Source organism: Eptatretus burgeri, chromosome 16, assembly GCF_056783735.1.
Source record: "Eptatretus burgeri isolate ZD-2024b chromosome 16, Ebu_testis_v1, whole genome shotgun sequence".
In the NCBI taxonomy this organism is placed as follows: domain Eukaryota; kingdom Metazoa; phylum Chordata; class Myxini; order Myxiniformes; family Myxinidae; genus Eptatretus; species Eptatretus burgeri.
The window spans coordinates 41,761,691-41,776,677 of NC_140976.1; the positions used below are offsets into that span (position 1 = coordinate 41,761,691).

The following is a 14,987-nucleotide window of genomic DNA, read 5'->3' on the forward strand; positions in this document are numbered from 1 at the left end:
TCCAGGCTCCCAATTCTGGACGATATGAGTAAGAAAAACGTGAAAGAATGTGGCGTCAAAGCAAAAGGGCCAAAAATCCCGTGCTCGAAACATCAGCCGCAACTCTTACCAACCGTTAGTTGTTAAAAAACAACAACAAAGTCTATCGTTATCTTGTCGACCTACGCAGACTGTTGCTATGCATTTACAGAGGCTAGCGTGTTGTAACTTGGCTCAAAGGCCAAACGAGCTTACCTGTGAGCCATCCTGCGAGACAAGAAACCAAATAGCGCGGAGATGCCAATGCCGTGTGACTTCCAACCTCAATTGTGTTCCCAAGAAACATCAAACATCAGGATGATACCGGCCATTGCACTGGCGTGTATCTTACAATCTGAAGTTATATCTGCTTATCTTTAACCGGTCAGCATGTACTAACCATATAGGACACGTGTTAGGTCATGAAAGGTATGCTTCTTCATTCTGCTATGCTTTGTTTACATGAAAACAGACAAACTATAGACAATTCATACGGAAGGTTGATATATTTTTTTTTTATATAGCACGTTTATTTGAAATTCAGTCCCCTTTGGATTCAGTGCACCGTCTCCTTGATTGTTCTCAAGTTTTTGAACATGTCATTAATTTGCTTTCTATGTGTAAGTCGTATTACAAAAAAAAATCGAGAAAACCTTAAGTGGCATTCAAGACTGCTTCTGGAATTGTGAATTCTGATTGTAAGCTACCATTCACACGGATTCATGATATCATTTCAAGCTGTATGGACGTGTAGCGAATCAAATTGTACAATGTAACCTGGCACCTCCTGACGGTACCAACCGGCTCGCATCTCAAAAACACCCGACTGTGTCATCGTACTGTATATACCGAGCTGCGCTTTGGCAATGTAGGTTTACAAAGACGGAGAAGCCTTGCATTTTCACAAAGGATAATTGATCTAACACCATAAGGGTTCATAAAATGCTGCCAATTCTTCCCATCTTCCCTAAGGGAGGAGATGGAGCAGGCAGGAAGTGAGGGGTTTGGGGGGGACGGGTGGGAAGGAATTTTGCAAAATTCTGAGAGTTTGATTATCTCGGAATTTTACCAACAGGCTCAAGACCCGGTCAAGCCTGAACCTGACAAAAACTTCAGGATGAGCTACTTCTGTGAATGAAATAGATTTTTTTCCAAAAATAATTTATCCAGTCATGCTGGTTCAGGCCTAAGTCGGTGAGTAGATACCACAAAATCAGTCAAGACCGGGCGGGATGAATTTGGACCATTGAATCATTCCGTAAGCCACCGAGATGTTGTTGAGTGGTCCAAAGAGATGAAAATCACAAGGTGACCAGTCTGAACTCTATGGGGGATGAAATACAACTTCCCATTTCATTTCTGTGAGAGTATCCAGGTCTTTTGAAATGAGGAACGGTGGATGTCCTCAGGTAATGCACACCTTGCAGTTACCCGATTAAATTTCACGTGAGGATGAGTGATTGTCTCCACACTTCCAACACCGACATCCAATCCTTCTGCAATTTCAAGAACAGTAATGCAGGGATTCTCCCAAGTTGGCTCTTCAGCACGTTTCATGATTGTTTGAGTGAAAGAAGTCGGTTGCAGGCGAGAACGCTGAAGATCGCTCACCGATTCACGGCCATTTGTGAACACCATTTGAACGCACAACCACAAGGCCTTTTCACACGATCAGCTTTCGATCAGTGTCAAAATCTGCACAGGTCCATTCAATGTCGTCTCCGTGCAAGTTTCAACACGGGTCACTTCTTTCGTTGCTCGTGACTACAGTGTGCTGATCCGCCAAGCCGGGTACCCAAGTCAAACACGACTCGGGAAGTGTTCACACTATGGCTTTTGACAATGGTCGAGAGCTCTCGACCCAACTCCTGAGCAGGGTCGGTTTTGACATGTGTAGAACATTGTGAAAAGCTTTGTCCAAAATACCCGTGTCTAACACACAGATTTTTTGACGGCGTGAAAAGGCCTTATGTGAAAGAAACAAAACTGTACAGACATCCTGCCGTGTATTACAGCTCATGGTTTTATGTACCGTTTCACAAGGAACTTCATGTAACAGCCCTATTGTAACGCGACTATATGGCCCCCATCTTGGTTTTACCAGAATATTCTGAGCGGCATCGTCACTTCCTGTTTAACTTGCTAAGGGTAGGCAATGTAACCGAACAAAATTTCAGCAGTGAAGTATTGTATGTTTAACCTCCGCCATCGAGGATGGATGGAGGTTACTGTTTTCACCCCTTTCTGTTTGTTTGTTTGTTTGCTTGTTTGTTTGTGAACAGTATTACGAAAAAAACTCCTCGACGGATTTCGACAAAACTTGGTGGGGGGGTTAGGTATGGTCCAAGGATCATGCCAGTAATTTTCGACTTGGTCCAAAATCCAATATGGCCGCTATGGTGGCCATTTTGAAAAAAATATTTGAATTTTTTTTTTTTGCATTTCTGCATGTTTTAAATGATTTCCAACCCTCCCCCCCCCCCAAAAAAAATTGTTGGAGAAAAAAAAATTTTTCCAACTTTTTTTTTCAACAAAATTTCGATTTCTTTTTTTTGCATTTATACATGTTATAAGTGATTTCCAACCCCCCCCCCCCCCACCCAAAAAAAATGTTGGAGAAAAGAACTATAATTCTGTCAGCACTGTTGACGTCATTTAATGAATAAGATATAAGGTTCACTTGAGTGACCCAGCAGTATTGGCGGCGGAGGTTTTGCACTCTCCCGAGTGCTCCCCCTCTAGTTAACCTCCACCATCGAAGATGGACGGAGGTTACTGTTTTCACCCCTTTCTGTCTGTTTGTTTGTTTGTTTGTTTGTTTGTGAACAGTATTACGGAAAAACTCCTCGACGGATTTCGACGAAACTTGGTGGGGGGATTAGGTATGGTCCAAGGATCATGCCATTAGATTTTGGACTTGGTCCAAAGTCCAATATGGCCGCTATTGTGGCCATTTTGAAAAAATATTTGATTTTTTTTTTGCATTTCTACATGTTTTAAGTGATTTCCAACCAAAAAAAAAATTGTTGGAGAAAAAAAAAAAATTTTTGCAGCTTTTTTTTTCAACAAAATTTCGATTTTTTTTTTTTTTTTTTTTTTTTTTTTTTTGCATTTCTACATGTTATAAGTGATTTCCAACAAAAAACATGCCAAAATTATAATTGCGGCTGATTTTGGAACTTCAGGTGGATATATCCACGTAAAATCAATTTCTGTCTCGAGGAATCTAGTTATGACGAATAAATTGAGTATGTAAAAGGGAAAGTTGCAAACTATAACTCTGTGAGCACTGTTGACGTCAAATTGAATGAATGGGATATCAGGTTCACTTGAGTGACCTAGCAGTATTGGCGGCAGAGGTTTTGCACTCTACCGAGTGCTCCCCCTCTAGTTTTATGTGTTTTTGCATTCAGATATTTCTTTAGCAATCATTCATGCATTTTGTGCCTTAGGCCCGACCGCACCGACTGGATTCTTTGGATGTGCTCATGGTGAGCCTGGACCAGCTGGGCGCAGAAATCCAGGAAAGTCTTAGTGCCCCGCAAAGCCCTACGCACTCGCCCCCAGCATCTCCATCTTTCCCTCAATCCTCCAACCGCCCACTCAGCAATCCCGACAGCCCTCAAGGTTCACCCCGCAAGACCTCGCCATTTCGACAGGTTGGACAAAGTCGACCAATGTGCATAAATGTATGTGTAGAATAACGTACGAGATCTGGATGATAATTTTTTATTGTACTGGTACTTGTTTTGATAATTACCCCACACACGCATAGTGCACAGTGGGATTCAGCAATTGGTTCACTCCGTCTGTTTATCAGTCTATTTATATGATCGAGCAGCTACTTAATTTAAATTGGATTTTATATTTCAAACACAACAGAACACCAATCGGAACACGAACCTGCAGTTTAGCAGAACTTTGGCGCTGAATTTGGCAAATTGTATGGCGTCTCATCCCAAGCACGGCAAACAAAAGTGAAAAAAAATTCCAAAAAGAAAGTTACTATTTTTGGGACATCATACAGGACACAAACAACAGGTACGAATGACTAATTTAACATGTTAAATAATATGGTGTGGAAGACGGCGCATCAGTGGCGGTAAACTTCCGATTCAATGCGTCGTTGTTGTTTTTTCAACAAATCTTTGAATGTGTCGAACATAAGCATCAGTGACACAATGGTGCGAGCGTCAGCTGTTGGTGTGTGTAAACCATGAGAAATCTAACCCTGTCCTGTTAAGTCATGGCACAAGGATCTGTTGGCGGACCGTTGCCGTTTGCTCTTTGTCTGAATGGACTCAAGCACGTGCTACAACGTCACAATATCAACCATCATTGCTATGCTGATGATGTCCAGCTTTATGTATCCTTTGCCCCTGACCAGAATGATGGGGCGAATACCATTTGCAGCCTGCATCGAGGATGTGAGAGCTTGGATGAGTTGAAGTTCGCTCAAATCGAACGATGATAAATCCAAACTTATTTAGTTTGGTTCCAAATTGCAACTAGCTAAGATAAATGTGCCTAATATAGGCAAAGGTGACTCGATGGTCACTTCTTCAAAGGCTTGTCGGAATCTTGGCGTTATGTATGAGTCGTCCATGTCAATGTCAAATCGTGTCTCCGGTATTTATAAATCGGTGCGAAAGCAATTGCGAAACTTTGGTTTAATTCGTAAATATCTCACCCGTCCAGCAACAGAGAAACTTGTTCATGCCCTTATTTCATCCCACCTGGATTTCTCTAAATCCCTGTTGTATCAGCTTCCTAACATCCAACTTGCCCGACCCCAGAAGTTACAGAATACCGTGGCACGTATTGTCACATTGGTCTCTTGAAGAACTCGCATCACTTCCCATAACTGCAAACGCTCCACTGGCTCCCGGTTCGTGATGGAATTGTGCTTAAGTTGTCGTTGCTCGTGTTTCATTCCTTGCACGGTTCTGCTCCATCCTATAATACAAGTTTAATTGTTCAGTCTAATCCCACGAGACGCCTTCATTCATCTGATGATACCCCAGATCCAGATTACATCCTTTTCTCATGGCGGCCCTTACCTTGGGAATGAGCTTCACAAACTATCCGTGCTTTATCCTCCTCTATTGCTTTGAAAGGCGTACTTAAGATCCATTTTTTTTTCGTAATAGTTTTAATTGAATGATGGTATTTAATTTGTGTTTTATCCGTTAATTAAAACAAATTGTTGTTTTATTGCAGATTAAGATGTTTTTAAAAACTTTGATTAGTGATCGAAGTTTTATTTTATTTTATTTTTGTTGTATACCGCGCCATGAGCGCCATTACTTGATGGATACCAGCACGCTATAAATGTTCATTTTATTATTATTATTATTATTATTATTATTATTATTATTTTTCTACAGCCATTGAAAAACTTTATTTTATTTCATTGAAATCATATATTTGAACACCGTAGAACACAAATCGACTTGTTTGCACTTCCAGAAACGCTCAGTATAGCAGGACTGGGGGGAAGATTTACGCCGTCTCGACCAATCAGAAGTAACGGCGAGATTCAGACAAAATGGCGGCGCCTAGTGATGCAACAACAGAGCTGACTTCATTCAAAAGATCTGTTTGCTTTGTGCATCTTTTTCTCAAAGATCGTTCAAAAATCGTCAGTTTCTCCGAGAACAGTTTGCAAAAGGTTCAGCTCTAGACTGTTCCGTTTGACCCATCAGCTTCATGTGATTGCCATCAGTCCTGTTATTTAAAGTTCACCAACGAAGCTAATGGTTGTTGCTCTTGTACAAATTAGAGTCTACAAAGGGAGGGGGTGGGAGGGTTATGTTCAATAACTGTTTCGGCAATTATTTTTATTACTTTTTCATGTGAATACAATGACATGGCAATTGCATACTATGGTCATATGTAAATACTGATATAGTGATCGGGTAGTGAGAATGTACCAGCAATGTTGTCTGACTCTGCCACTTGGATATGACAGATAAGGACACAACAGAACAATGCTACAGAAAGAGGGGGGGGGGGGAGACACCAACAGCAGGATTGAAGGACAAAATCGAGGGAGACTAAGACAAATAATGGGTGTGGGGAAGAATGAGGGGAGAGCAGTACTCCATTAATTTGTGGATGAAGGGTTTGCAGGTGGATATTGTCCCACAATGCTGTTTAATGGCCTAATTGCATAAAATAAACTAGAACAGCATTCTGTCGAGCGCATACCTCTGCCAGGTTGAACAGTTTACGTTTTGTATCCCACTGATAGGCAGGATCTGCATCCGGACCTTAACCAGAATCGAATCACCTTGTCTGGTTACCTGCCCAACTCATCCACCAAGTTTGTCATAATCACTCCACAGATATTTGAAATATCATGCTGTATATCATTTTTAGGCACCATCTCCCAATGGTTTTATTACTATTTCATATGCAGCCTTTGGCTGCTGGTTGCATCATTGCTGTGAGTGTGGCTGTGCCGCTGATGCAGTGCCCCTGTTTCTAGTAAGCCGACAACAGATAACACTCATTTTGCCTACCTCGGAAAGATAACAGGCTGAGTTAACCCAAATGGTCTTATTAAGAGAAGGACAGGTGCTCTAACTCAAGACCCGAAGATCTTAAGCCAACCACCTTAACCGTTAAACTAATACCAGACTTATCTCTCAATGGTGAAAAATCATTTTTAAAATTCTAGTATCCGCGTCCAGATCTTCACCGAAATCGAACCAATTCTTCCTCGTCACACACCCAGCTGGTCCTCCGAATTTCGTCCGAGTCCGTCCATACCATTTTGAGGTATCCTGCTCACAGCCAGACAAACAGGGGTGAAAACACAACATCAGTCCAACTTTGACGGCACAGGTAATGAATACATTTCATCATGCTTTCACTAAAGTGTGGAGTGTGATTAATGAATGAATTAATGAATTCAGGTTGACCAACATTCACTCGCATGAGGAATCCAGGATACGTCAGTGGACCAGACGGGGAATCCAACCTCATTTAAACCGTAAAATTCACTCGAGTTGCATTTGCTGCGTCGTTGCTCGATCACGTGTGCACATCAAGATTAAAAAAATAAAAAAATAAAGATTATGGTCATCTACTTTTTTCTGATTTTTTTGGAATTCCACGAGCGCTCCATTCTCCGAAGCATGAACGCAGGAACACTGACGAGTACAGCACATTCAAAACGATTTGGGCTCACAGATTGAATCGTTATCAATGTACCAGACCATTGACAAAGTGTTGGTTTTGCCGAAGCTAGGTAGTTTGCCATTGCCTTCCCAGCAGTCAGTCAGGTCAGGAGTTTTGGAATTTAGTCATGGATATTTAAGGTCCACCAATTAATGCCAGCAGACAGGTGCTCCAGCTTCACATCCTTTCAATCTAGATCCAGCACGTTGAATCCTCGCCATGCCTATGAAACAACAGGATGACAGTTTATACCTGAGTCTGGATTCAAACCCAGGATAGACAGTTTAGAGACGAGTGCGCGGACCTCTCGAATATCCTGCCAGCTCCTAATACATTAAAAGAGTCATGAATAGTGAAACGACACCTGATTCCAGCAATTGGACTTGAACCCTCGCTTTACTAGACTCAAACCGAGTTTGGGTCACCCCGACGAAAGGAAAGGGTCAAGATGAGACGTTCTGTTGTTTGTTGCTTGGGCATGTCATTGCCATGCACCCCCGTCGTGCCTCTGAATTTGGAGAGGTAATTGTCTCCAGCTCCTTCCCCCCCTCTATTTCCTGCACGCACTTTATAATTGTGCTTTTCCTACGTCCTGGTATTGCCTCGGACATCACCTGTCGCATCACACTCTGTCTAGAATAGCGTGCTGACCTCTGATGAATTTGCATTTTATTTCTCAGTTTGGAAAAAGTGGAAAAATTGAATGCGGGGTACACAGCTTCCAATAAAGTGGCCAGGAAGTGTGCGTAACCAATTGCATGGGAAGTTGGTCATTAGCAACAAGTCGGCTAACCATCCACTTTGTAGTGTTTCGACACTTGTTCTGCCTTCTTGTTTGTTGAATCATTCGTGGACTTGGACATGAGAGTCTGACCTGAGATGTAACAACTCGAACTTGGACCGGCTGATAACCACTTGGTCTCTGGGCAGCATTTCAACCGATGCAAGCAATCCTCCTACCTCCTATATTCCTCTAGTAACCACTTCAACACTCATGGAGTATATACCGGGCGGTCTGATCTCCTCCAAACATACACTTTCTTGTGCTTGAGTCTTAACTATCTTTTGTGGGTAGATTTGAAAGGCACTGTACTTCAATACCGACTCCTGTATTATCTTGAGGGTCTCAGTGAAAGGTCCACAGGGAGAAGGTCAATGGCTTTCACTGATGTGGCCTTTGTCTAAACAAGCTCAGCGTACTCTCTTTCAATGATGCTAGTTGCTCTACGCTGTCAGGACAGAACGATGAGCAGCAATAGTAAAAAATATGAACTTTTCGTACTTAAACTTTTGTTTTATAATACCGTAGCAAAAGTTGTGGGACAGTGCAAGAGAAACCTTCGTGTACATGCTCACTTAAGATGGAGAAGGGTCTCCACTTATCACAGCCTGGTCACTTCCTCTTACATTTGATAACAGACTTGTTTGGTAGTTGGTATTTTTTTTTTTTGGATACACTATCGAGGCTCGTGTGAGAGGTAACACACAGAACCTATAACAAGGGGAGCAGGAGACAAGATGGGGCGGGAGAGGGATGGAAAAAACAGTGGGGAACAGAGACATTAGGAGATCTGTGGAAGGGAGAGGGATGGGACGGGGAACACTGGGTGAACAAGATGGACACGACAGGGATTTTCAGGACGGAAAGCAGGGGAATTGAAAGAGGTGGGTTTGGGGTGGATTAGCGGGGTAGAAAAGATCATGGTTTTGGATAGAGGACAATAAGAGATGGTGGTGAACAGCTGTTTTGAAGACCTGGAGGGATTGATTGAAGAGAGTGTGGAAGTTTGTTCCAAAGGCAGAAAAAAAGAGGAATGAAAGGGTGAAGGTGAGCAGTGATTCTCGATTTTGGTAGTTTTACCAGAAGGGGGTTGCTGGTGGACCTTGATCACCCTGCGGAAATATATGGGGGGGGAGGGGTGGGGACATGTCAGACAAAGTGGAGGGGGGGTGGGCAAGGCTGGAGAGGAGATGGTAGAAGACAGAAAGACCACCGACTTTCCTGCGGTGAAAGTGAGAGACACAAAGACTCTGCCTCATTGTGGGAGATACCAATGATACGAAATGCCTTGGTTTCCATGATGTGAAACCTACAAAGGTGAGAGGCGGGAGCACCAGCCCAAAGGGGAGAGCAGTACTCAATCAGGCTGCGGACGAAAGGTTTGTATGTGGTCAGGAGCTCATGTGGGCCGAAGAAGGACTTTGCACAATGGAGGATTCCAGTCGGCAACTGGATTCTTTGCCATTCCTCACACAGTGCATCTTCTAGTGCTTTTAGAGTTTGTGTTTGATGTTGTTGCTGTTGTTGTTGTTCAATCATATTTGGCATTGCGACATATCCCAAGGAGGTGATTTGCATTAAGGTTTGTACTCCTCCAACAGGATCTTGCCCATGCATGATCCATACTGACCCTCCGTCGCATTCTCGACTCCATGAACTGTGCCCGTGCTTGCCTCCCATCCCATTGACTTGTTGAACTATTTTGTCACATCAGAGAAGTTTGATGCGACAAAAGTCATGTATTTTCCATCGAATAATCGATTGCATGGTTCTCTTCCCAGTTTAGGTGATTTTTTTTTGATCGTCTGCCAGATGGACGGTCAGGGTTGGTGTTGCCTCTCACCCTCCACTTCACGACAGTATTCCTCAGTTGCTTTTGGGATGGCTCGCATGGTTGGAATGAAAGTGATGGCTCTCTGACATTCGTTGTTGGAACTCCATTATGTGTTGGCAGGATAACCTATAAGTATGCAAACTGCCATCCTGGTGTTTCACAGGCAGGGTGACTCATCAATGTGTGTGCCGTCCCTCGGATGGACGTTAAACTGGTGTCTCGTCTCCCGGTATTAGTTGGTGGACGCTAAGGATCCCATGGTGTCCTTCATGAAAAGCAGGCGTGCTATCGCCGACATCGTGAGCAAATTCCAAATTCCTTCTCTAACCCACAGGGGCCACTGCATCATGCATCACAGCCACACCTCAATAATCATGCAAGCAGTGGACTGAGCTCGGAATATTGAATTCCAGTCTAATATGCATTCTCCATCAACAACTTCATTGACTCCTTCCTGTGGGACATGATGTCCTGAAACTGAGTAATTAGACTGCTGTGTGTTTGTGGCCAATTCTTACAAGCAACAGGGTGGCCGGCCGTGACTCTTGGTAAGATAGTTTACGCCTTTTCCTTCGTGCTTTGGTTGCATTATTTGCAGAGATCAGTTCATATGATCCTCGCGCGATATTATCATCGAGCCTTGGAAATCTTGTTGATGAATCCACACTGATGATGAATGAATATAATTTCTTCTCGCTCCTCAATCAGATCATTCGATGACTCCGAACTGAGGACCTCACTGAAGACCATTCCACTAGTGGCGTTGTTAACCAACAGCGGGTGGTGGTAGACGTTCTCGAAGATGTGCATAAACTGAACATCAGGTTACCTTGAGATCTCATTCTTCGATACAGTCATGACCAAAAGAAGTGGAGATGAATCAAAACCACTTTGGCGATGGGTCCGTCGGATGGACGTTAAGCCAGAAGACCCATCTGCTAGCGCGAGTCCTTAATGGATATAAAAGGTCCCACGGTGGTTTTCGTGAAGAGTCGGTGAGTAATGGGCGGCATCCTGAAACAAGTCAGAAATTCCTGCCCAAATCACCTGTACTTGATCCTCAGCCCTGGCCAGCTGGCTCATGGAAAGACTTGGGCAAAAAACTTTCCCCAGCTGAACAGGAACGTGGGAATAATTGAGGCCAGTAAAGTAGTAGTAGTAGTAGTAGTAGTAGTAGTAGTAGTAGTAGTAGTAGTAGTAGTAGTAGTAGTAGTAGTACGCATTGGCCTGAATAACAGAAAATCTGCCAAAACACATGGCTACCAACCATAAGGGTCACTTCCGAGTTATCACGTTTTCTGATTCTAATTGTTGATGCACCTGTGTTGCAGAGGCAGCGAAGGGCCTTTGAGAATGAGCAGGACGGTGAGTTTTTTTTTTCGATGCATGTAACTGCATGTTTGTCTGTATACACTAGTGTCGAGCCTCGTGGAGGAGCTATGGCCGAAGAACAAATCAATCAAATGATTTACCAGCACAGGTTCATAATCCATTAACCAGTATTAGGCCAACGGATCTTGCTGTCTGGGGATCAAATATCAGGACATTTTAGAATGAGACCTTGTGGGTTTTGAAACAAATTTTTTAAGTCATTGTAATGACTGATAGGTACCCAAGATTCCTTACCTGTCAAATTAAACGTTTATGGCTGCAAAAACCAAATCACCACGGGTGAGCTGTTATAAATAATCTGCCGGATGTGATGTCCATTCCTTACCACGTGATTTATACCCGCAGATCCAGAGGGCACTGAGGCCTGTCAGTGGCTCAGAGCGGCTGGATTTCCACAGTACGCACAGCTCTACGCAGGTATTGACACCAGAACACTCAGACTTTCAACAAGACACTCGTTTATTGTCCAAGTTTGAAATATGCTTTTCAACAAACTTGATAAGGTACATAGAAAAAGCTAAACTTTAATTACTCCATACAGTGCGTACAAGCCAATAATTGCACAAATTTGAACTTGTCCCAAATCAGAGTGAGAGGACGTCTACTAGGTACTTGGTTCATTTATTTTTTTTTTCTATTTTTTTTTTGTTACTCCAGTTTTGTGAGGCTGGCAGGATAGCACACAGGTACGCACACTTGTGTCTGACCTGTTTAGCCCGGGTTCGAATCTTGACCGAGCTACAAACTGTCATCTTTGTGTTTCATCGGCAGGGTGATTCGTCAATATGTATGCCATCCATCGGATGGACCTAAAACTGGGAGTCCCGTCTGCCAGCATTAGTTGGTGGACATTAAAGATCCCATGGTGTCTTTCGCAAAGAGTAGGTGAGCTCTCGCCGGCACCATGAACAAATTACAAATTCCTGCAATAATCTAGAGCACCAATAATACCAAGAGGTCAGGTTCTCGTACAGAGGTTTTGTTCAGGTAACACCACCCGGTGTAAGGCCCAGCTCCCGAGTGACCGCACGCATGGCATGGCTCAAAGCGGGGATAAGGGCTGGGGCAATCATAAATACAACAGCAACGGCACAGGGGGCACTGCATCAGTGACACAACTGGACCCCAAACAGATTATGTTTCATTAGAAAGAGTAAGTTTACCTTGTGGCCCCAAATTGGTTGACAAACAGCTTCTAATGGGGTTACGCCCTGATCCATACCCGGACTCGAACGTTCACATACCCCGCGTGCCCAGACAAGGGTCCTATCCACAGATATCCAGGCTCAACCAGTTCCTTCTTAATGTGAGAAAAGTTTTAGACTTTTGGAACAACGTATATACTTTGTTGTACAAACCCAAACTGGGACGGTTTCGTGTTCATTCGCAAAGCGTCCCGAAACTCGTACATCATCCCCCAAAATGTCGCACATGGTACACATGCCCCTAAACTTGGCCATCGTAAAACTAATTTTGCGTTTGTTTGGTTGGGAACCAGACGTTTCTGCTCACTATACTTGAACCACACTTTTCATAGCATCACCACCACCCACGACACTCGCATAGAAACGTACAGTCACCCTGGTGGGCCATGAACTGTCCATAAAAACGAAGCCTGGAGTTTCCCCACCTCCATGGCAATCACTAATGCGTTCACTGATGAAACTGTGACCCTTGTGGATCGTGAAGCGTTCGTTACTCACGCTATGACTCAGAGGCTGCTTTGAGGCCTACACCAAAAGGAGCGTCCGCGTCTCTCTTGTGGATTAATGAACAATACGCGGGGAAATTGAAAATCTCTACGAATGAGACGCTCGAAATCATCATGGTCTATTTAAAATGAAAGAAAAACCCGAAATACATTTATAAATTTTCTTGCTCCCTTTCTGTACTTTGGCCTATTGTTTGTTTGTGCGTCTTGGCCTATTGCGAGCATCTCCTCCTTCGTGGAACATCTTCAATGCCCCCTCCGTGTCTCCTCGCATGATGTGCACAAAACCGTATCTTCTTCTTCCTCGTTTTCTTTTTGCATGTGCATTACCTGGCTTCAGGTGGCATCATCTGCTGGGCCGTAACTGTGCTGCCGATGCAGTGCCCCCTGTAGTTTAGAGCTCAGGAATTTGTAATTTGTTCAGGGTTCCGACGATAGCTCGCCTACTCTTCGCGAAGGACACTGTTGGATCTTTAACATCCACCAACGAATGCTGGGAGACGACTCGCCCAGTTTAACGTCCATCCGAGGGACGGCACACACATCGACGCCTCACCCTGCCTCTGAAACACCAGGCTGACGGTTTATAGCTGGCTTTTGATTGAAACCTCGGCTAGACAGCTTACAGGCGAATGTGCAGACCTCCAGACTATCCCAACAGCCCAATGCGGCACAGACTTGCTGTTATACTGACGGTGGCGTGGCTGAGCAGTAGTGTGGCCACTTGTGCTTTGTGGTGACCCTTAGTTTGATTCTCATTAAAATCAGGTCACATTTGGACACGTGTGTTGTTCGGTTGGAGCAGGGGTCTTTGCATTCTGGAACTTGCCATCTTTTGCAAGGGACCTCAAGTCAGTTGTCTTGCCTCTAATATGGATGGTGAAATTCCCATAGTATCTTATTTTTTTTTTATACCTTGTCGAGGCTCGTGAGAGAGCGAACACACAACATACATCATGGGGGGGGGGGGGCAGGAGACACGAGGGGTGGGAGTGGGATGGACAAAACAGTGGGCAACAGAGACATTAGGAGATCTGTGAAAGAGAGAGGGATTGGACGGGGAACATGGGGAATAGAAGATGGACATTACAGGGACTTTCAGGAAGGAAAGCAGGGAATTTGAAAGAGGTGGGCTTGGCGTGGATTAACGGGGGTAGAACAGATCAAGGATTTGGATGGGGGATGATAAGAGGTGGTGGTGAACAGCTGTTTTGAAGGCCTGGAGGGAAGAATGGGATTGAACAGAGTGAGAGAGTTTATTCCAAAGGCAGGAAAAAAGAGGAATGAAAGAGTGAAGGTGAGCAGTGATTCATGATTTTGGTAGTTTTACCAGAACGGGGTTGTTGGCGGACCTTGAGTGCCCTGCGGAAATATGGTGGGGACAAATCGCAGAGAGAGGAGGAGGGCGAGGCTGGAGAGGAGACGGTAGAAGACGGTGGAAGACAGAAAGACCACCGACCTGCCTGCGGTGATCGAGTGAGAGGCCCAAAGACTCAGCCTCATTGCGGGAGATGCCAATGATCCAAAATGCCTTGGTTTCCACAGCGTGAAGCCGAGAAAGGTGGGAGGCAGGAGCACCAGCCCAGAGGGGAGAGCAGTACTCCATCAGGCTGCAGACGAAAGCTTTGTAAGTGATCAGGAGCTCAGGAGGGCCGAGGAAGGATTTTGCACGACGGAGGATTCCCAGACGGCGACTGGATTTTGAGGCCAGGTTTGAAATGTGGCTTTCCCAGGAAAGATCATGGCAGATAGAGACCCAGAAGCTTGAAAGAAAGGACTTCTTCCAGAGGATTGTTGAGAAAGTGGATGGGGGGGGGGGGGGTTCTAAACGGTTCTTTCGGAGAGACATAGTGAGAGTGTGAAATTTGTCCGGATTGAAAAACATGTTCCACGTGTTGGATCAGTTTGTGGTTTTATCCAGATCTGCAGTGAGTGAAGAACCTGCTGCTTGCCGGTCTGAGGGATGACAGATGGTACGGCAGAGGGTGCAGTCAAAAAAGAGATAAAGAGAATTTTCCAGAGTCGGAGAGATCATTGATGAAAACCAAAAAAAGAACAGGGCCCAA

At 44.3% G+C, this 14,987-nt stretch overlaps 1 protein-coding gene and 1 long non-coding RNA gene across 3 annotated transcripts in view; one reads left to right on the plus strand and one right to left on the minus strand.

The window, feature by feature from the left end:
• LOC147010945 (uncharacterized) overlaps positions 1-437 on the minus strand; it is a 49,010-nt gene extending 48,573 nt beyond the window's left edge. Inside the window, exon 1 of the long non-coding RNA XR_015052206.1 lies at positions 235-437. This is a non-coding gene — a long non-coding RNA (uncharacterized LOC147010945). The remainder of the gene's footprint in view (positions 1-234) is intronic.
• LOC147010947 (stAR-related lipid transfer protein 13-like) overlaps positions 1-14,987 on the plus strand; it is a 73,633-nt gene that overhangs the window by 13,783 nt on the left and 44,863 nt on the right. For both annotated transcript variants that reach the window (XM_085858876.1, XM_085858875.1), the window contains exons 2-4: positions 3,471-3,677; positions 11,150-11,183; positions 11,556-11,627. In XM_085858876.1, the coding sequence (XP_085715002.1) occupies positions 3,471-3,677; positions 11,150-11,183; positions 11,556-11,627 (313 nt within the window). The remainder of the gene's footprint in view (positions 1-3,470; positions 3,678-11,149; positions 11,184-11,555; positions 11,628-14,987) is intronic.